At 48.0% G+C, this 23795-nt stretch overlaps 1 protein-coding gene across 1 annotated transcript in view; it reads right to left on the bottom strand.

Annotated features, from left to right (window-relative positions):
- Window positions 1-23795, bottom strand: part of ADGRV1 (adhesion G protein-coupled receptor V1) — a 1000765-nt gene that overhangs the window by 486307 nt on the left and 490663 nt on the right. The window contains exons 68-69 of the mRNA XM_063964002.1: window positions 20352-20571; window positions 1296-1535 (exon numbers count right to left, since the gene is read on the bottom strand). Coding sequence (XP_063820072.1) covers window positions 1296-1535; window positions 20352-20571 — 460 coding nt within the window. The remainder of the gene's footprint in view (window positions 1-1295; window positions 1536-20351; window positions 20572-23795) is intronic.

Raw genomic sequence — 23795 nt, 5'->3', positions numbered from 1 at the left:
ATTATAGTTCTTCTACAACTCTACACTTCCGAATGTCTCAAGTTTTGAAGTAGGCAGAATGAGAACAACCTTTGGGTGGGCTTGAGAAATGGTCAAGAACGTGGCAACTACAGTTTAATGCTAAAAAATGCAAAATCATGCACTTGGGTCTCAAAAACCCAAAGGCTAAATATAGTATCAAGAGTACTATAATGGAAACTACTGAGGAGGAAAGGGATTTAGAAGTCACTATTTCAAGTGACTTGAAGGCAGGAAAGCAATGCAACAAAGCAATGAGAAAGGCAAGTCAGATGCTTGGTTGCATAGGGAGAGGAATCAGTAGTAAGAAAAAATAAGTGATAATGCCACTGTATAGGTCATTGGTGCGGCCCCATCTGGAATACTGTGTCCAGTTCTGGAGACCATATCACCAGAAGGATATAAATACATTAGAGAGTGTACAAAGAAGGGCAACTAAAATGGTGCATGGCCTACATCACAAAACGTACCCGGAAAGGCTAAAAGATCTTAACATGTATAGTTTGGAGGAGAGAAGGGAAAGGGGGGACATGATAAAAACTTTCAAATATACCAAGGGTCTTAACAAAGTTCAGGAGGGAAACATTCTTCAAAGGAAGAGAAATATTAGAACTCGAGGACATACACTGAGACTGGAGGGGGGGGGAGGTTCAGGGGAAATTTAAGGAAAAATTACTTCACAGAAAGGGTAGTGGATAAGTGGAATAGTCTTCCATCAGAGGTGGTAGAGGCTAAGACTGTAGAGCAATTGAAACATGCTTGGGATAGGCATATGAATATCCTTACAAATAATTAAGGTTCAAAAAGGGTTGAGATTGCCTAAAGGATAAAAAAAAAAAGGGGCAGACTAGATGGCCAAGTGGTTCTTATCTGCCGTCAAATTCTATATTTCTATGTTTCTATGTAATCTGGCTGCCGGAGTTTTCATAGCAGTACAGATTATTTCAGAAATGTGCTACTCTCGTGAGAGGAAGTGACCTCTCCAGATTATATAAACGAGGTTGAGTTTGGCAGGAGCAAAAGTCATAGGGCAGTATTCAAATATTTCCGCCCCCGCTCCCCCCACCCCCACACACACCCATCCACGCCTGCTGGCAGCTACTCAATTATTTCTGTTAATTTAGCCGGGAGATTGGTCGCGATATATCAATTGAATACCACCCATAATGTGAGTGGGAAATGAAGGAAGGCAGAAACTACAGACTGATAGCAGGATCTACAGACTGATGGTTAGGCAGTAAAGGAGTAAGTGCAACAACCATCTCGGAAATACTCACTGTCAGAGTCACGTTTCCTGCTTTGGGGTCAACATCAATCGTCCCGCTCACAATGCTCAGTACAACAATGAATTTCTCTTGTACCTCAATTTCTCCATGGGGTAGGATATTGAGGTTAATGATCCTTAATCCACCTTCACCATCTTTGTAATAGAAAGATCCATTCAAAGGCTCGCTAAAGTCATCATTGCCAGTGGACAGGATGGACCTGGAATTTGGTCCCAATATATGCCACAGTATCTGAAGGTGGGGCAGTAAAATATACAGAGAATAATTCAGCATACACTGTATCGCAGCATTATTATTAGCAGTAGTAGTAATATCATTATTATATGTATGGATAAATCATGAAAGCATAGTTGTGCAAGGAAAGACAGCTAAATTACCATCCTTACCTGGCCACACATAGAAATGTTTCATTACAGGGCTACACTACGTTGATTAAGTCTGATCTGATTTTGCATGAACAACTGTAGGTTTAAGTTAATTGTGCCCACCGGATGGCCAATTTAATCAGATCTATGATCATATTAATCAAACACATGGAAGATCAAATTAAATAAAAACAAGTTAAGATTACAATGACTAGAGAGTACTTTGCACTGCATTGTTCTGCTAATGACCCAGTACAGATTCCATAGAAATTGGCTGCATAAGCTACCCTGGCCCAGTGAACGGTAAGGTTATGTCCCCATTTACATACATGAAAGCCATCATTCCATCATGTAGCATCAAATTCAGTTCAATCAGATTTAATCCAAACAAATTTTGATGGTTTAGGGTTAATTTACTAATTATTCAATGATTGAGCAATTTGGTTGAATTTATCAAACTGAACAGCCAATATGTTACCATTAGTGACCAGCTATAGGCCACTTTATTTATTAACATTTGATCACTTTAATTATAAAAAATGTAAAATGTATTTATGCATTGCCAGAATATTCCATAGTTCTTTGTGCCAATGGGGGTCATTCCGAGTTGATCGCTCGCTAGCAACTTTTTGCAGCGCTGCTATCAGGTTAATTCTCTGCAAAACTGCGCATGCGTATGCACCGCATTGCGCAGGCGCGTCGTACGGGTACACAGAGGATCGGTGCTAGGCGATGGATTTAACAAAGAATCCATTCACACAGCCGATCGCAAGGTGATTGACAGAAAGAGGGCATTTGTGGGTGTCAACTGGCCGTTTTCTGAGAGTGTTTGGAAAAAAGCAGGCGTGTCCAACGTTTGCATGGCGGGTGTCTGACGTCAATTCCGGGACCAAAAAGACTGAAGTGATCGCAGCGGCTGAGTAAGTCCAGAGCTACTCAGAAACGGCAAAAAACTTTTTTGTGCCGTCGGCTGCAAAAGCGTTCGCACACTTGCAAAGCTAAAATACACTCCCCCATAGGCGGTGACTATCTAATCGCAGCACTGCAAAAAGTTGCTAGCAAGCGATCAACTCGGAATGACCCCCATTAAACAGAATTAAGGCAGATATAGAAAATAGAAAAGAGGATTTATGTTCTAACCTTGTTAAATCCTTTAATACGAGTCCATAGGAGGTACAACAGGGAACCCTGGGTAGAGGGGGTCATTCCGAGTTGATCGCTCGCTAGCAACTTTTTGCTGTGCTACGATCAGATAGTAATAAACTTAGTGTATGTAGACGCAAGCGAACGTGTTAAAGCAATGGACCATTGACGTTAGGGTTATGTGAGCGTCCAAGTCCCGTAGACTAATCAATAAATAAAATTAGTGTATACGCATGAGCTTGTGTCTCTATCACCAGGCGTCATGGCCAAGTGGTGAAGTGTCCTACGCCCCATGCTTAGAGTCCCGGTTGGATCCCCAAAGTGCGAATGCCTTTGTTTTGTTTTTTTTATTCTTGACACTATTATTATTTTTTTTTTATAACATTCATATATTTAAGAACCTTACATTCAATAGAATTATGCACACAGGAAAGACCTGTTTCCATAACTAACTCTGTTGGGGCGTCTGACACGCAAATCTGTAGGACAGTATTGTACTGTTTAATGTACATTCACTCTAGCCCTCTCTAGTCCTTTCCCTCAACCAAAGTTACTGTAGTATCAGCCCTTCATTTACATACTGTGTTGGCAATTTATTAACTGCAAGCTGGCCTCTGTCTGAAAAAATCAGTCTCTCAGGGAAGGGGGAAGGGTGAGGAGGCAGATGGGGTTTAACCAGCGGAGTTCAGAGACGCTGTCGAAAATATTCATCTGCTGCCAGGACCCCCCCCCCCCCCAAAAAAAAAAAAACCCAATAAATTAATAAATAAATAAAAATAGTGTATACAGGCGCAAACTAACGTGTCAAAGCAATGGTCCATTGACGTTAGGTTTATGTGAGCTATTAAATTAAAATGGGCTTAAAGCTTAATATCTCCAGTTTTGGGGGTCCAATCAGCTCAGAACCGGGTTGGTATGGAAGGGGAGACGATAAGCTACCAGAGGATACCGACCCCAAGTTTCTTTGAACCCCACAAGGCTAACGACAAGCGTCGGAACCCATCGTGGGTCTGAATTAACGCACCCATTATAGTCTATGGGAAAATGGGTCCACTTTGCGCCCCAATATCTCCGGTTCTGGGTGTCCCAGAGACTCAAGACCATACGTAAGAGGAGACTCTTGGCTTTCGGGGCAGACCAGCCACTCATTTATATGACACCGCAAAGGGAAACGACAAGCAACCGTGTGTCGGGTCCCCTCTAATTGTCTGCCCAGCTTGCACAGGGTGTGGGGTTTCTGGCTAGATAGAACATACTGTACAGAGACGCTAAGCACTGTGTTTTGGCATCCAGGAACTTAGGGAGGAGCTTTTATCTCTCCCCATTATACTTATAAAGATAACACTTGGTGCTGTAGCCTTTAAAGCAGAGTAAGTTACAAGCTGTTCGTGCTACTTAGTACTCAAATAGAAAATACTGTACAGAGACACAAGGCACAGTGTTTTGGCTTCCAGGAACTTAGGGAGGAGTTTTTATCTTTCCCTATTATACTTATAAAGATAACACTTGCCGGTGTAGCGTACAGTAAAGTAGTTTTTGTGCTAAAGTGTACTGTATTTCAATGGAGACCACACGCATGCGCAATGGGGATTTTAAAAAGTGACATCTTGTGGATGATCGCAGGTATTACACTCAACGGTAACGTAAATGCCACGATAAGCTCTGTTAGCCTCCCTACAACTAGGCTCGCCGCCTTGCGCCCAGGCACGCTGCGACTCCGTGATCGGCACAAACTGTTAGGGTCTCCTGCCCTGTGCTGCCACGTCGTCATGGCAACCGGGAGACAAGTACTAGCGGAGTAACCTGAGCGCAGCTGATACTCCGGTTCGGGTCTTTTGCTGTGCAGTGGTTATAGGCTCTGTGCACGGCAGGGGATCCGGTGCTGGTTTTTGTGCTCACAGTCTGTGAGGTCTGAGTGGGGCGTGGACAGCACCTGCTTTATAAGGCCTCTTTCCAGGTTAAGCAGATGCTGCTGAATCTTTGTTGGTTAGTCAGTTCCTGAAAGTTAGCCAGTACTGTGTAGCTTTGTATTTGTTTGTTGCTTACTGCAAATAGGCCTGGGGATTTGGTATTACACTCTGCCAATCCAGACCTAGCAGTAAGACTGGAGTCAGTCGTTTAGCTTGCTGGGGTTCTGTTACTACTCTGTGAACTTAGCAAGTTTGCGGCTGTATTCTAAGACTTGCCTGTCTAATCCTGTCTCACTGTGCTAGGTGTCAGGGGTCAGTTTAGTGGCAGTAAACTGAACCTGTGCACTGCAAGTGAGAATTAGGATTGTGGAGACTCTCCTTGTGTCTATCATTCCATCTCTGACCAAGGAGTTTACTGCCACACCCGTTGGTAACCCTTTAGGGTTTTGCTGTTGCCCTTAGCAACAGCATTTCGGGTTCTCTATGTATTAAAACACAACATCTTGCTTTTCCCATCTGAGCATTTCTAATACAAGGGAGATACCCAGTTCCTTAGCCTCTGGGCTTCTCTGTTCACTTTGTGTGTATTTTGTTACCCTATCACCTTCTGTGTACGTTATGTCATATTCCCCAGTCTGTCTGTGAGTCCATTTGTTGTGCATAACAGTTCTGACACCAGTACTTTCCTGCAGGCACTGGTGTACATAACATATTCAGCAGCCTAATACTCCTGTTGAAATTTTGTGGGAATATGGAGCATACCCCTCAAAATACGTTGCAACAGGTGGTCGATCAGGTGCAGGTCCTGACTCGACAATTTAATGATCTGTCCATTAAAATGCACACCTCCCAGGCTGCTGGCGGAGCTCCCGCAGCAGCAGCACCTGCAGGGGTTAAGGAGCCGAAAGTAAATCTCCCGGATCGTTTTTCTGGAGATCGCTCGCAGTTCTTTTGTTTCAAGGAGAGCTGCAAGCTATACTTCCGGCTTAGGCCTCAGTCTTCTGGGTCGGAGATTCAGCGGGTGGGCATAGTGATTTCCTTGCTACAAGGAGACCCACAGGTCTGGGCATATGGGTTGCAGCCTGACTGTCCGTCGCTTAAAAGTGTTGATGCTTTTTTTACGGCACTGGGCATGTTGTATGATGACCCTGACAAGACGGCCTCAGCCGAGGCTCAGATTTCGATCCTTAAGCAAGGGCGAAGGCCAGTTGAGGTTTACTGTACGGAGTTTCGGAGGTTGGCCCATGATACCCAGTGGAATGACCCAGCCCTGAGACACCAGTACCGAAGAGGTCTTTCTAACCAGATAAAGGACCAACTGGTACAATATCCCTTGCCTGATAGCTTGGATCAGCTCATGCAGTTATCCATCCGGGTGGATAGACGGCTGAGAGAGCGTAGGCTTGAAAGGGAGACTGAGATTTCCTTCCTTCCCAAGGGAACCTCAGACTCTGAGGAATTTTCCGAGGAGCCTATGCAGATTGGGGCTACCCGCCTCTCCTCGCGTGAGAAGACGCGGAGGAGACAGCAGGGGTTGTGTTTGTACTGTGGGAATAAAGGTCATGTGGTAGTATCATGCCCAGAAAAGCCGGAAAACTTCAGGGCCTGAGGGTGATGGGAAATATCCTGTCAGGCCAGAAGTCAGAATTTCCCAAGAAGACTTTTATCATTCCGGTGACCTTGAAGATCCTCGGTCAAACTGTCAAGACTGAGGCCTTTGTGGACAGTGGGGCCGACGGGGTTTTTATGGACCGCCAATTCGCCCTGAAACACTCTGTTCCCTTAGTACCCTTGGCATCGGAAATTGAGATTTGTGGGTTAAACGGGGAACCATTATCCCAAGGTAAAATTACCTCTTGCACTAGCCAGATTTCTTTGTTTATTGGAGCCACACACTCTGAAAAATTGTCCTTTTATGTGACTGTCTGTACTTTTGCCCCATTGGTGTTGGGGTTACCCTGGTTAAGGGCCCACAATCCTCAATTTGACTGGGTCTCTGGGGAGATTCTTAGTTGGGGTACTGATTGTTTCAGGAGTTGCTTGAGCCTTCCAGTCAGGCTCTTGCAGCTAAGTTTGCCAGGATTGCCAGGGTGTTATGCAGATTTTGCGGACGTGTTCTCCAAAAAAGTTGCAGAGGTACTACCTCCCCTTCGCCCCTATGACTGTGCCATTGATTTGTTGCCAAATGCTAAGCTTCCCAAGAGCAGGTTGTACTCCCTGTCACGTCCTGAGACTCAGGCTATGGCAGAGTACATTCAGGAGAACTTGGCTAAGGGATTTATCAGACCTTCACAGTCTCCAGTTGGGTCGGGGTTCTTCTTCGTGGGTAAAAAGGACGGTTCGTTGCGACCCTGCATCGACTTCAGGGAATTGAACCGTATCACGATTAAAAACTCATACCCACTGCCTCTCATTTCGGTCTTGTTTGACCAGCTTCGTACTGCCACCATTTTTTCTAAGATTGACCTACGCGGTGCGTACAATCTAATCCGAATAAGAGAGGGGGATGAATGGAAGACTGCCTTTAATACCCACTCAGGGCATTATGAATATTTGGTGATGCCTTTTGGGCTCTGTAATGCCCCGGCAGTCTTCCAGGATTTCATGAATGATGTGCTCAGGGAATATTTGGATAGATTCTTAGTTGTATACTTAGATGACATCCTAATCTTCTCCCATTCCCTGGAGGAACATCGGAAGCATGTACGCTTAGTCCTCCAGAAACTCAGAGACCACCGGCTTGGGGCGAAGCTGGAGAAGTGCGAATTTGAAGTTCAGCAAATCGCATTTCTAGGATATATTATCTCCCCAGAAGGTTTCCAAATGGAGGGTTCCAAGGTACAGGCAGTCCTGGATTGGGTGCAGCCCACTAGTTTGAAGGCGCTTCAGCGTTTCCTGGGCTTTGCGAATCTTTATAGACGATTTATCGCTGGATTTTCGTCTATAGTGGCGCCCTTGGTGGCACTCACTAAGAAAGGGGCGGATGTTGCTCACTGGTCTTGTGAGGCTAAAGCGGCTTTTGCCCGTCTCAAAAGGGCATTTGTTTCGGCCAAGGTGCTGCGACACCCAGATCCAGAGCGTCCTTTTGTGGTGGAGGTGGATGCCTCTGAGATGGGTATTGGGGCAGTGCTTTCTCAGATGGGAGTGTCTGATAATCGCCTTCATCCCTGTGCTTACTTTTCCCGTAAATTTTCGCCTGCCGAGATGAATTATGACGTGGGTAACCGGGAATTGTTGGCTATTAAGGATGCACTCGAGGAGTGGAGACACTGGCTTGAGGGGGCTAAGTTTGTGGTCTCAATTCTCACTGACCATAAGAATCTGGCATATTTAGAGTCAGCGAAGCGTCTCAATGCCAGGCAGGCACGATGGGCTTTGTTTTTTGCTCGCTTTAATTTTTTGATAACATATCGCCCTGGGTCAAAAAACATCAAGGCTGATGCGCTCTCGCAGAGTTTTGCTCCAATCCAGGAGACCACCGAGGAGCCGTTGCCCATTGTTTCCCCATCATGTATTAAAGTGGGCATTACCCAGGACCTCTTATCATTAGTCCTTAGAGCACAGGAGCAGGCTCCTCCAGACCTTCCGGTAGGTCTTTTGTTTGTGCCTCCTAGGTTAAGACAGCGAGTGTTCCTGGAATTCCATGCCAAGAAGTCGGCAGGTCACCCGGGTATTGCCAGAACTCAGGAGTTGCTATCTAGGGCGGTGTGGTGGCCCTCGGTGGCTAAGGATGTGGATCAGTGGGTTCAGGCATGTGACATCTGTGCCCGAAATAAGACTCCTAGAGGGGTTCCTGTTGGCCCATTACATCCACTCTCTATCCCATCTAAGCCATGGACCCACATTTCAATGGATTTTGTGGTGGACTTGCCCAAATCCTCGGGGATGACAGCCATCTGGGTTGTCGTTGACAGGTTTTCGAAGATGGCGCACTTCGTTCCACTGGTTGGGCTGCCATCGGCCAGACGCCTGTCTGAATTATTTATGCTGCATGTTGTGCGTCTCCACGGGTTGCCACTTGATGTGGTCTCTGACCGCGGATCCCAGTTTGTGGCCAAATTCTGGAGGGCATTTTGTTCCGATCTCCAGATTTCTGTCAGCTTGTCGTCAGGCTACCATCCGCAGTCTAATGGGCAGACTGAAAGGGTGAACCAGTCCTTGGAGCAGTTCCTCAGGTGTTATGTCTCCAAGTGTCAGACTGACTGGGTTGCTCATCTGTCCATGGCGGAGTTTGCCTATAACAACGCGGCTCACTCTGCTACAGGGATCTCTCCCTTCCTTTGTGTGTATGGGCATCATCCTAAGGCCAATTCTTTTGACCCCCTGGACTCCACGCCTGGTGGTTCCTCTGTGGTTTCGGTCCTTAGAGGTATTTGGCGGAAAGTGAAGAAAGCCCTTGTGTCTGTGTCATTAGTGACCAAAAGGGTTTTTGATAAGCGGAAAAGACCCTGCAGCTTCAAATTAGGAGACTTCGTCTGGTTGTCTACCAAGAATTTGAAGTTGAGACAGCCATCTCATAAGTTAGGCCCCCGGTTCATCGGCCCTTATAAGATCACCAGGGTTATCAATCCGGTGGCATTTCAGTTAGATCTGCCCCGTTCTTTGGGTATCAATAAAACATTTCATTGTTCCCTTTTAAAACGGGCGATTAGGAATCCTTCTTCCAGTGGAAGACCTTCCCCTCTTCTGATACGTGGCCAGAGGGAGTTTGTTGTTGAAAGGATTCTTGACTCCAAGGTGGTTCGGGGTCGGCTGTCATTTTTGGTGCACTGGAAGGGGTATGGCCCGGAGGAGCAGTCGTGGGTGCGCAGTTGTGATCTTCATGCCCCCAGAGTGATACGCTCTTTCTTCTCGCAGTTCCCCGATAAACCCGGTGGTAGGGGTTCTTTGACCCCTCGTCAGAGGGGGGGTACTGTTAGGGTCTCCTGCCCTGTGCTGCCACGTCGTCATGGCAACCGGGAGACAAGTACTAGCGGAGTAACCTGAGCGCAGCTGATACTCCGGTTCGGGTCTTTTGCTGTGCAGTGGTTATAGGCTCTGTGCACGGCAGGGGATCCGGTGCTGGTTTTTGTGCTCACAGTCTGTGAGGTCTGAGTGGGGCGTGGACAGCACCTGCTTTATAAGGCCTCTTTCCAGGTTAAGCAGATGCTGCTGAATCTTTGTTGGTTAGTCAGTTCCTGAAAGTTAGCCAGTACTGTGTAGCTTTGTATTTGTTTGTTGCTTACTGCAAATAGGCCTGGGGATTTGGTATTACACTCTGCCAATCCAGACCTAGCAGTAAGACTGGAGTCAGTCGTTTAGCTTGCTGGGGTTCTGTTACTACTCTGTGAACTTAGCAAGTTTGCGGCTGTATTCTAAGACTTGCCTGTCTAATCCTGTCTCACTGTGCTAGGTGTCAGGGGTCAGTTTAGTGGCAGTAAACTGAACCTGTGCACTGCAAGTGAGAATTAGGATTGTGGAGACTCTCCTTGTGTCTATCATTCCATCTCTGACCAAGGAGTTTACTGCCACACCCGTTGGTAACCCTTTAGGGTTTTGCTGTTGCCCTTAGCAACAGCATTTCGGGTTCTCTATGTATTAAAACACAACATCTTGCTTTTCCCATCTGAGCATTTCTAATACAAGGGAGATACCCAGTTCCTTAGCCTCTGGGCTTCTCTGTTCACTTTGTGTGTATTTTGTTACCCTATCACCTTCTGTGTACGTTATGTCATATTCCCCAGTCTGTCTGTGAGTCCATTTGTTGTGCATAACAGTTCTGACACCAGTACTTTCCTGCAGGCACTGGTGTACATAACACAAACACCATAGACGGCATACAGTAGATGAGCGAGGCTCAATCTGTATCTGTGTAAATGTTCTTCGAGATGTTGCTACAAGGTAAGTATACTGAATGGGTGCAGGGTGTGCAACTTGGGCTCCCCTTGACACAGGGTCCAATGTGCACTGCACAATTTGCACCTGTTACATATACACCACTGAATGGAGCAAATAATACAAATTCTCATGAACACATCATCATTTTAATGATCTGAGCATTAAAATGTTAATCAACAATTCTTAATGTATTTCTAAACAGACTACAGTACACGCTTATTTGCAGACTTTAAGTAATGGTCACTTTTGAAGGGTTCACTACGGCTGGCCGGCGGTCGGGCTCCCGGCGACCAGCATCCCGGCGCCGGGAGCCCGACCGCCGGCTTACCGACAGCTTGGCGAGCGCAAATGAGCCCCTTGCGGGCTCGCTGCGCTCGCCACGCTACGGGCACGGTGGCGCGCTACGCGCGCCACACTATTTTATTCTCCCTCTATGGGGGTCGTGGACCCCCACGAGGGAAAATAAGTGTCGGTATGCCGGCTGTCGGGCTCCCGGCGCCGGTATACTGAGCGCCGGGAGCCCGACCGCCGGCAAACAGAAGACCACCCCTTTTGAAGGTATACAGCAGTAACACTAAGTTGTCGTCGGGCACAAATAACACTTCTAGGATGAGTAACAAATATAAATCTTGAAAGACTTTGTTTTTCTGTCTGTGTAGCTTGCGTATGTTTGCATGGTAGTCATCATCAGCTGTATGACAATACTACATGCAGAGCATTACGGCTTTTATGAGCCAAGCCTAAAAACGAGATTTATGGTAAGAACTTACCTTTGTTAATTCTCTTTCTGCGAGGTACACTGGGCTCCACAAGGATAGACATTGGTGTGTAGAGTAGGATCTTGATCCGAGGCACCAACAGGCTCAAAGCTTTGACTGTTCCCAGAATGCACAGCTCCGCCTCCTCTATAACCCCACCTCCCTGCACAGGAGCTCAGTTTTTAGTTAACCAGCCCAATGCAGTAGCAGGAAAAGAGACGACAATGGTTAGTAGCCACATACACCACACTCTCACGACAGGAGAAGTGTCAGCGGCTAATGTCATACCAACCCAAAGAATGTAAGTGTGTCAGGGTGGGTGCCTTGTGGAGCCCAGTGTACCTTGCAGAAAGAGATTTAACAAAGCTAAGTTCTTACCATAAATCTCGTTTTCTGCTGCGGGGTACACTGGGCTCCACAAGGATAGACATTGGGGATGTCCTAAAGCAGTTCCTTATGGGAGGGGACGCACTGTAGCGGGCACAAGAACCCGGCATCCAAAGGAAGCATCCTGGGAAGCGGCAGTATCAAAGGCATAGAACCTTATGGACGTGTTCACTGAGGACCACGTAGCCGCCTTGCACAATTGTTCAAGGGTCGCACCACGGAGGGCTGCCCAAGAAGGTCCAACAGACCGTGTAGAATGGGCCGTAACGTGAGCAGGAGCCGACAGACCAGCCCTCACATAAGCATATGCAATCACCATTCTAATCCATCTGGCCAAAGTCTGCTTGTGAGCAGGCCAGCCCCGTTTCTGAAATCCAAACAGTACAAAGAGAGAATCAGATTTCCTAATGGAAGCAGTTCTCTTCACATAGATACGGAGAGCCCGAACCACATCCAAAGACTTCTCTTTGGGAGACAGATCAGGAGAAACAAGTGCCGGAACCACAATCTCCTGGTTAAGGTGGAACGAGGAAACCACCTTAGGTAAATATCCGGGACGAGTCCTAAGAACCGCCCGGTAACGGTGAAATATCAGATATGGGGAACTACAGGACAAGGCACCCAAATCCGACACTCTTCTAGCTGAAGCAATAGCCAGCAGAAACACCACCTTAAGGGAAAGCCACTTAAGATCAGCTGAACCAAGAGGTTCAAACGGAGACTCTTGTAACGCCTCCAAAACTACCGACAAGTCCCAAGGAGCCACAGGCGGTACATAGGGAGGTTGGATACGCAACACACCCTGAGTAAAGGTATGCACATCAGGTAAGGTCGCAATTTTTCTCTGAAACCACACCGACAAGGCAGAAATATGAACCTTGAGGGAGGCCAGACGTAGGCCTAAGTCCAGGCCCTGCTGAAGAAAAGCCAACAACTTGGCTATACTAAACCTGGAAGCGTCATAATCGTTAGATGCGCACCAAACAAAGTAAGAATGCCAGACCCTATAGTAAATCCGAGCCAAAGCCGGTTTCCGGGCCCGCAACATTGTTTGAATGACCGCCACAGAAAACCCTTTAGCCCTTAAGACGGAAGCTTCAAAGACAGCCGGGCTAGGTCCTGGTAGACACAGAGGCCTCGAACGAGGAGGTCTGGGCATTGTGGAAGTAGAATTGGACGCTCTGACGATAGGCCTTGCAGGTCTGAGAACCAGTGCCGTCTGGGCCACGCTGGAGCTATGAGAAGCAGAAATCCTTTTTCTTGCTTGAACTTCCGAATTACCCTAGGCAGGAGTGACACCGGAGGGAACACGTACGGCAGCCGAAACCTCCACGGCACCGCCAGCGCATCCACGAATGCTGCTTGAGGATCCCTTGTCCTTGCTCTGAAGACCGGAACCTTGTGATTGTGTCGAGACGCCATCAGATCTACGTCTGGAAGACCCCACTTTTCAACTAGGAGTTGAAACACTTCTGGATGGAGGCCCCACTCGCCGGCATGTACGTCCTGACGACTGAGAAAGTCCGCTTCCCAATTCAGGACTCCCGGAATGAAGATTGCCGATATGGGCAGTAGATGGCGTTCCGCCCAATGTAGAATCCGTGAGACTTCCTTCATTGCCAGACGGCTTTGAGTGCCGCCTTGATGATTTATGTAAGCCACTGTGGTGGCGTTGTCCGACTGCACTTGAACAGGACGGTTCTGAATTAAATGCTGGGCTAGGTTCAATGCATTGAAGACCGCCCGCAATTCCAGAATGTTGTTTGACAGGAGGGACTACTCCTTGGTCCACCGACCCTGAAGGGAGTGTTGTTCCAGCACCGCGTCCCAACCTCTTAGACTGGCATCTGTCGTCAACAGGACCCAGTTGGATATCCAGAAGGGACGGCCCCTGCACAATTGTTGGTCCTGGAGCCACCAGAGCAGCGACAGACGGACCTCCGGAGTCAATGAGATCATTTGAGACCTGATCCAGTGAGGCATCCCACTTGGCTAGAATCAGCCTCTGGAGGGGGCGAGAATGGAATTGAGCATACTCCACCATGTCAAATGCTGATACCATGAGGCCCAGCACCTGCATCGCCGAATGGATCGACACTTGCGGACGAGAAAGGAAGCAACAAATCCTGTCCTGAAGCTTCAGGACTTTCTCCTGACACAAGAACAACCTCTGGTTGTGAGTGTCCAATAGCGCTCCCAGATGCACCATGCTCTGAGCAGGGATCAGGGAGGATTTCTTCCAGTTGATGAGCCACCCGTGGGCTTGTAGAAACCGGACCGTCATATCTAGATGACGTAGGAGAGGTTCTGGGGAATTTGCCAGGATTATCAAGTTGCCCAGATACTGCAGTATCCTGACCCCTCGACGGCGGACTACCACCGTCATCACCGCCATAACTTTGGTGAAGACTCGCGGAGCCGTCGTTAAACCAAAAGGTAACGCCCGAAACTGGTAATGGATGTTGCCAATAGCAAACATCAGGTATTGCTGATGTGACGCTGCTATAGGAATATGCAGGTAAGCATCCTGTATGTCCAGGGAGACCATGTAGTCCCCAGGTTCCAAGGCCAGAACTATAGAGCGAAGGGTTTCCATGCGGAACTTGGAAACCTTCACAAACCTGTTCAATGCCTTGAGGTTGAGAATAGGCCGAGAGGATCCATTCGGATTCGGGACTAGAAACAACGGAGAATAGTACCCCCAGCCCCTCTGCGCAAGAGGCACCTGTACTACGACTCCTGTATCCAGGAGGGTCTGTAGCACCGAATGCAGAGTGTTTGCCTTTGTCTGGTCCAACGGGACGTCTGTCTGGCAAAATCGATGAGGGGGTCAGTTTGTGAAGGCTATGGCGTAACCTCGAGTGACGACTTCCCGTACCCAGGCATCTGAAGTGGTCTTCAACCATTCCTAGGTATACCCTAAAAGCCAGCCCCCCACCCTGGGATCCCCCAGAGGGAGGCCCGCCCCGTCATGTGGCAGGCTTATCGGCCTTGGAAACTGGCTGACGGGCCGCCCAGGCTCTTTTTGGCTTTGGCTTACCAGGTTTGGAAGTGCGGGCCTACTTGTTGTACGCCTGACCTTTTGCTTTACCTGAAGGACGAAAGGGGCGAAAGGAAGTACCTTTAGCCTTCGACACAGAAGGACCGGTACTTGGCAGACAGGCAGTTTTGGCAGTAGCCAAGTCAGCCACTATCTTATTTAAGTCCTCCCCAAACAGAATATCTCCCTTGAAAGGGAGTACCTCCAGGGTTTTTCTTGAGTCCAGATCCACAGACCAGGATCTCAGCCACAATATCCGGCGAGCCAGGACTGACGTAGTAGAGGCCTTGGCTGCTAGGATACCGGCATCAGAAGCCGCTTCTTTAATATAGCGAGAAGCTGTGACAATATATGACAAGCATTGTCTAGCATGGTCAGAAGAGATTTCAGCTTCTAACTCCAAGGCCCATGCTTCAATAGCCTCTGCAGTCCATGTTGTTGCAATAGTGGGCCTTTGTGCAGCACCCGTGAGGGTGTAAATCGTTTTAAGACAACCCTCCACACGTTTATCCGTAGGCTCTTTTAGAGACGTGACGGTAGTGACAGGTAGAGCTGAGAAAACCACCATCCTGGCCACATGTGAGTCTACTGGAAGAGGCGTTTCCCAATTCTTAGACAGCTCTGGTGCGAGGGGATAGCGAGCCAGCATCTTCTTTTGAGGCACAAACTTCGTACCCGGGTTTTCCCAAGGTTCCTGACGTATATCCACTAGGTGGTCAGAGTGAGGTAAAACTTGTTTAACCACCTTCTGATGCTTGAACCTATCTGGTTTCTTAGGAGGGACGGATGGCTAGGGATCATCCGTAATCTGTAGAATTAACTGAATAGCCTCCAAAAGATCAGGAACATCCACATGTGAACTACCCTCCCCATCAGCAGTATCTGAGTCAGAACCTGTGGGGTCAGTGTAAGTGCCGTCTTCATCAGACGAGGTGTCAGTGACAGCAGTGGATTGTGAGGAGACAAGCGCTCACTTAGAGGACCCCTTGGGCTTGGGCGAGTGATGGTCAGACTTTTTAGTAGTCAGGGACTGGTTCAACTTCTTCAATTGAGCAAATAAATCATCCGCCCACGGCGGGTTAGCTGCAGGGAACACATACGGTTGTACCGGCATTGGGGGTCCCATAGGGGGTGTTAGTTTATTAACTAGCGTATGTAGAAGCGTGGAAAAAGCGGCCCACGGTGGGTCATTATGTACCTCCGTTGCCACAGTCCCACTGGGGGGCAAGGAGCCCCCAGAACCAAACCAAAGCCCACAGCTGCTATATTCTCCTTATAGGGATCTGTGGCTTCAGCAACACCGGCAGTGTGTTCAGCCCCAGAACCGTTACCCTCAGAAGCAGACATGATATAACTTGCAGTATCAGGTAACACAGTACAATTGGCAGCAGCACAATACCTCTTACCCAAACCCCTGCGCAGTGTAGTCAGCACTAGCAGAGATAAAGGAGAGATATGGTGACTAAATCACAGAGAAAAATACGTATTAAAGTATATCTTTGTGAAAATCCTATATCAATATAAAACCTGACGCACCAAGCCCCTCAGGTTATAGAATATAGGGATAGCAAGTTGAGTGAAAGACACGAAACGGACACCACTCAGCTATCTAATGCACACACAGATAGTCACAGTTTGTACAATGCAGAGGTTATTTCTAACAATAATACTGCACTGGACTAGCTTATATCTATAGCTATATAGTCAATAGATATAACACTGCACAAGAACTGGATGTATATCACAGGGTAATTGTACTAGAAAACCCTGACTAAATGCACTCTTTCTTAACTAGCACTGTCTAAAAAGGCAGGTAGAATACTTAAGTGTCATGTAAAGTCACAGCACTGACAACCAGGCGGCTTTACACAGGAGGATTTGCCCAAGCAGTCCCAGGAACAGTGAAGCTGAGAGATAATGGCGCCCAGACACTGACAGGGAGTGAGGGAGAGACAGATATGCAGCTCCAGGGCGGGAACATTTGCGGGAAATGGCGCCCTGGGGCTGGGGGAGGGGCTTCAGGTCTAAGCCTTATCCCCCTGCTGGCAAAACCACCGGGTACTGTGGGCTACTGAAAATGGTTTAGAGAGGAAAACCTGACCTGCACCCATGCCCTGGTGATCTAGTGGGATCGCCTGTACTGCCACAGTGTCCACCGCCTGCGCACGCGGCCCGCCTCCCACTGACCGCGCCGGATCGCGATAAAGACCGGGTCCCGCAAGCGGGACCCACTCACCACCTCCCAAAGCGCGACCACACGATCCCGGAGAGCCCCCATCGTGTGTGCCTGACGTGAAGAAAACCGGAGCCTCCTGCTGTAGTTACCCGGCAACCAGGGCTCGGGAGTGTACAGCGCCGCTGGGAGAGAGCTGGAGCTGCAGCAGTGAATGTCTTCTGATATTTACCACCGCTGCTGCCCTTGTAATCTTCACTTTTTTCTTCAAAAAAAGCTCTTCTTAGGGCTGCCTGGAGCAGCCCCTCTGTTATGTTCCTGCTTACTGCAGCACCAACTACAAAACTGAGCTCCTGTGCAGGGAGGCGGGGTTATAGAGGAGGTGGCACTGTGCATTCTGGGAACAGTCAAAGCTTTGAGCCTGTTGGTGCCTCGGATCAAGATCCTACTCTACACCCCAATGTCTATCCTTGTGGAGACCAGTGTACCCCGCAGCAGAAACAGGTATTCACATACCTACAGCTAAAACCCACCAGAGATAAGGGGCTGACTCTAAGTCGGACGCAGAGGATCAATTTTCTATCTTCTATACACTTGTCTATGTCACACTGCCCTTGTGTCCAGATGTGTGTATCTTTCTCCCATACACTTGTTTATGTCACACTGGCCTTGTGTCCACATGTGTGTGTGTCTATCTTCTATGTACTTGTCTATGTCACACTGCCCTTGTGTCCAGATGTGCGTGTCTTTCTCCTATGCACTTGTCTATGTCACACTGCCCTTGTGTCCATGTGTGTGTGTGTGTGTGTGTGTGTGTGTGTGTGTGTGTGTGTCTTTCTTCTATACACTTGTCTATGTCAAACTGCCCTTGTGTCCAGATGTGCGTGTGTCTTTCTTCTATACACTTGTCTACATCACACTGCCCTTGTGTCCAGATGTGTGTCTTTCACCTATACACTTGTCTATGTCACACTGCCCTTGTGTCCATGTGTGTGTGTGTGTGTGTGTGTGTGTGTGTGTGTCTTTCTTCTATACACTTGTCTATGTCAAACTGCCCTTGTGTCCAGATGCGTCTTTCTCCTATACACTTGTCTACATCACACTGCCCTTGTGTCCAGATGTGCGTGTGTCTTTCTCCTATACACTTGTCTATGTCACACTGCCCTTGTGTCCACAATCAGAGCTGTGTTTGACTCTCAGAAATGTTTTCATAATGAACAGGGCGTTCCGGATGGTGACAGGGAAGTGGCTCAACAGACTCAAGGAGATGTTCCTTCTTATAGGAGTGTTATGGGAGTGCCATGGACGCGTCGCTGGAGGCTGTTGTATACAGAGGTGCTTAACCACTCACATAGAAGGCCATACCCGGACGGAGAAACTGCACCTGCAATAGGCCTGGTACAAGTTTCAATGGTGCAACTAAGGGTGCGTCTAAAGAGACACCAATCGGAATTTCAGAGTCTATGGACAGTGACAGTAGGCATATCAGTCGTTACACATGCAGAAGCATGGATGTACACCAGAGACGTACTACTTTGTAGCACCGGAATGTCGACGTAGCAGCCATTGTTACTGTATATGAGATCGCAGTCGCCGGCTGAGACATTCCCCAAAAACGGTTGCAAACTGCTTGCACTTTTGTAGCCAACCCCAGTTATCTCCTACAAACAGTCACTTTGCTAATAATGGGGCAGATGTATTAACCTGGAGAAGGCATAAGGAAGTGATAAACCAGTGATATGTGCAAGGTGATAAATGCACCAGCCAATCAGCTCCTAACTGTTGATTTATATATTGGAGCTGATTGGCTGGTGCGTTTATCACCTTGCACATATCACTGGTTTATCACTTCCTTATGCCTTCTCCAGGTTAATACATCTGCCCCAATCTTCCCTGCATGCGTGGTCACTAATGAATGACTGTGTGTGCGCAGTGCGACTGTGACCACCTGGAAATTCGCTTATCTGCATAAACATCAGCACTGCATCTATGTCTGAATCAGCCCTATTACATGCCAATAATTATAGAGATATTACAGGGTCACTAAGAGACAAGGCACAAGCAGCTATTTATTCTATCACTATTTGGAGACGTTTCCAGGTAGTGCTGGGATATCAGGTACACAGAACCAGTTTGGAAAATACTCCCTGGCAGATATGAACGTGTCAGTGATTCCTCCCCTTTGCTTGGCGAGACGTATAACGTATCACACTTCCTGAGCAGCGGGTATATTTATAGAATAACAGTACGTTCAGGAGATATTTACTTCCCCTCAGTGTTCCTGGCACAGCTTGTATCTAACAACCTTCACAGTATGTCACATACAGAGCATATGTAAAACAAATCACTATGTGCCAGTACTTATAGCACTACAAATATTTGTTGGGAAGAAATACAATACAATATGTACCAGTTCTACACTGACCTAGATATTACACAAATACAAACATTAATCTTGAAGGAGGAAATATTGTTATTTTCCAGCGAGAGAATACAACACAGACCACGTGGCACTCAGACATAACACTTGGCACACTGCTGTTGATTTATATGTGGACGAGAACAATGCATTTTTTGCAGTACATTCAATGAAGACTAAACGATAACACAAAGGAGCACTTTTACACTAGAAAGGTTAATAGAGGACACAGTTAAGGGAGCCATGGGATGTGTTTAGCATCACGGATGTCAGAATGCCGGTGATCATGTGACCGAAGCTGCAATCCCGACAACATTCAGGAGACCGGCGCAGATCACTGACAGCCGACATCAGGAAGTTGAGAATCGGGGTTCAGGCTTAGGACCCATGGTGGTGGTACGGGGGCAGTTAGGCTTAGGTACTAGGGAGGGTTAGGCACAGGGGGCAATGCCCTAGCCGCCACCCCCCAAGAGTTAGCTGTAGCCGCCACTCCATGAGGGTTAGGGTAGGGGATGGGGGGTAAAAATACTTACCCTATCCAATGTCTGTATTTTTTGTGTCCGGAAATCGAAGTCGGTCATGTGACTACCCGTATCCTGACCGCTGGCAAATTGAATGCATTCCTGTGCCACTGCCTTGGTGATGTCACTTATTTCCAGAGCACTGATAGGCTGCAGTCATCAATACTGTTTCAACTAATAAATTGTCTGTTTCCACTATGTATTATGGTGAAAAGCATGTGTTTGCCACCACAACAGATGTCGCGACAAATGCAAGGATAAGTAAAAGCTAACAGTACGGAATAGTTCCTAAGATGACTCTAGTCTATTACCAATTAAAACAACACATAAAGCATGTTATTCAGTTCTTAATATGTCCACATCTTGTGAGATCTTTGGTGTTGGGAGTAAGACAGATAATTATATGGTTTTTCTTCAGTCACATCACAGAAGGAATACAGGTTGTAAACAATACCTGAGCTTCTCCCACATGTCCTCCTATCCTCTCCATCACCAGCGGTATAGTGACTGTCACATTGGGGTTAGGAATGGTAATCTGACTGTGGTTAAGGAACCTCACAGCTCCATTTGGCGAGTCGCTTTTAGCTATTGTAATGAGCGACACAAGATTCTGGCCCAGGACTGCTCCTCCACTCGCTCCCACAAGACGGATCTCAAACTGCTCAGTAAATTCACTGTCATGGGGAAATTAAATAAAAAAAATAATCAGCACCATACCTGAAAATGACTTGGTACCATGACAGTTGCATTGTTAATATAAAAAACATATTATGTGTATTTTTAAATATCAAGATGCAATTTCTACTCATTTCTACTTTTGATCATTTATATATTAGGTTAATTACTAGTTTCATAAATCTTTTTTTGTTTGTACTGTACCCAGAGACCGATTAACAACATAGCAACTGGGGAGGTCACCCAGGGGCCCCGGTCCCACATATAGCTACATCACCAGCATGGGTGGGGGGGGCGGGCAGTGTGGTATAATGCGACCTGGGGTTTCTGGATGACACAATGTGAACAACTTGCGGTGCTGAGAGCATTTCCACAATACACTTTTTAATAACATCACCAGCATATCTTATTGGCAGTAAGCATACCTTATTGACATTTGTATCGGTAGAAGCTCCCACAAGTTAGTTGCCTCGGGGCCCCATACAGTGGCGCACGCAGGGAGGGTTTCTGAGTACCCAGAAACACCCCCCCCCCCCCCCCCCGATGGACCAAATCAATTTTATTGCTAATCGCAGCTCGCGAACGTAGCTCCGCCCACCCACTGCATTAGGCTACGCCCACTTGCAGCATTTTTCCACGATTTGCGGGCCCTCTGGGTAGAGCTACACACACTAACCTCTCTCAGTCAGCGGCAGGTGAACCAGAGCTAATGGTCACAAATCTTGTGAGGCTGCCTAATCTGAATGTGACCACACCGACTGATCCCTTCCTAGTTGACCTCGGTAAGGAACGTCTGCCTTCAATCAACCATTGCTTCATATTCACAAGGGCTTTAAGCACAATATACCAACATTTTTGTACATGTGCACTAGTTTATTGGGTTTATGCATTATAATAGGATTTTAATACCTACCGGTAAATCCTTTTCTCTTAGTCCGTAGAGGATGCTGGGGTCACATCAAGAACCATGGGGTATAGACGGGATCCGCAGGAGACATGGGCACTTTAAGACTTTGAATGGGTGTGAACTGGCTTTTCCCTCTATGCCCCTCCTCCAGAATCCAGTTATAGTAACTGTGCCCAGGGAGACGGACATTTTGAGGAAAGGATTTAATGTTAAACCACGGTGAGCATCTTACCAGCTCACACCTCAAGCATGCCGCAGAACATGGCATTCCACAGAATACAAGCCAACGGCATGAACAATTACAGCACCTGGCTGACAAGAAACGTAACACAACATGTGTGTAACCACAACTAATAACTGCAGATACAGTACGCACTGGGACGGGCGCCCAGCATCCTCTACGGGCTAAGAGAAAAAGATTTACCGGTAGGTATTAAAATCCTATTTTCTCATACGTCCTAGAGGATGCTGGGGTCACATCATGAACCATGGGGTTATACCAAAGCTCTAGAATAGGCGGGAGAGTGCGGACGACTCTGCAGTACCGAATGACCCAACGTGAGGTCAAACTCAGCCAAGGTATTAAACTGTATTACTTAGCCAAATTGTTAGCTAAAAGGCTGCTCGGCAAAGTTGCAATGCCGAGACTCCCCGGTCAACCGCCCCGGACGAGCCCACCTTTCTAGTAGTATGGGCCTTCACCTATTTCGGTAACGGCAATCCTGCTGTGAGATGAGCATGCTGAATCGTACCACAGATCCAGAGCACAACGGTCTGCTTGGAAGCAGGACACCCAATCTCGTTGGGAGCAAACAGGACAAACAGAGCCTGTGTTCCTAAACGGAGCCGTCCTGGCGACCTAAATTTTCAAAACTCTGACCACATGCAGAGACTTCGACTCAGTGAAGGCGTCGGTAGTCACAGGCACCACCATAGGTTGGTACATGTGGAAAGAAGAAAACCACCTCCGGTAGAAATTGCTGACGAGTTTCCAACTCTGCTTTATCTTCATGGAAGATCAAATAAGGTCTCTTGTGAGACCAGGCCGCTAACTCAGACACTCGCCTTGCGTATATCAAGACCAGTGCCGTAACTAGGCATTTTAGCGCTATGTACAAGAAACGACAGTGGCGCCCCCCCCATGTAAGATAGGGGCAGTGCGCGCCGTAGGCGCGTGCACAATTTATAGGGGCGTGGCTTCACGGGGAAGGGGCGTGGCCACAAAATAATAGCAATTCATACTACGGTGCACAGTAGTCTACATTATTCAAATTACGCTGCACAGTAGCGCCACTACACCAGGTAGAGCCCCTTTTATACATTACAGCAGACAGTGTCCCCCTTTTTACACATTACAGCAGACAGTCCCCCTTTTTACACATTGCGGCAGCCAGTCCCCCTTTTTACACATTGCGGCAGCCAGGCCTCCTCTTTACACATTGCGGCAGCCAGTCCCCCTTTTTACACATTGCGCCAGCCAGTCCCCCTTTTTACATATTGCGGCAGCCAGGCCCCCTTTTTACACATTACGGCAGCCAGGCCCCCTGTTTACACATTGCGGCAGCCAGGCCCCCTCTTTACACATTGCAGCAGCCAGGACCCCTTTTTACACATTGCGGCAGCCAGGCCCCCTCTTTACACATTGCGGCAGCCAGTCCCCCTTTTTACACATTGCGGCAGCCATGCCCCCTTTTTACACATTGCGGCAGCCAGGACCCCTTTTTACACATTGCGGCAGCCAGGCCCCCTTTTTATACATTGCGGCAGCCAGGACCCCTTTTTACACATTGCGGCAGCCAGGCCCCCTTTTTACACATTGCGTCAGACGGTGTCCCCCTGAGAGAGAGAGGGAGGGATATACTTACCTTCTCCCCGCTGACAGGCTCCTCGTGCTGGCATCTCCCTCTCGGTGCAGGCAGTGAGATGAGAAGGAGGAGGAGGGAGGGGGAGCAGGGAGCCGCAGCAGCGCTATTTGATTGGTAGAAAGCGCCGCTGCAGCATCCCCTTCTCCTTCTGTATTGGCTGCCCGGCGCTGCTATGGATGCTGGGATGAAGGAACCGCATCCCAGCATCCAAAGCAGCGCCGGGCAGCCAATACAGAAGGAGAGGGGGATGCTGCAGCGGCGCTTACTACCAATCAAATAGCGCTGCTGCGGCTCCCTGCTCCCCCTCCCTCCTCCTCCTTGAACGCTGCCCGGCGCTGGTCTCTTCTCCCTCCAGCGCGGCGCACGGCGCACACAGCAGCCAGAGGCGGCATGTAATGAGTCAATTTGACTCATTACATGCCACTGGCCGTTGCGCCCTCAGGGCAACTGC

The sequence above is a fragment of the Pseudophryne corroboree genome, chromosome 1 (assembly GCF_028390025.1).
Source record: "Pseudophryne corroboree isolate aPseCor3 chromosome 1, aPseCor3.hap2, whole genome shotgun sequence".
Taxonomy (NCBI): domain Eukaryota; kingdom Metazoa; phylum Chordata; class Amphibia; order Anura; family Myobatrachidae; genus Pseudophryne; species Pseudophryne corroboree.
This window is presented reverse-complemented; position numbering and strand designations above follow the sequence as displayed.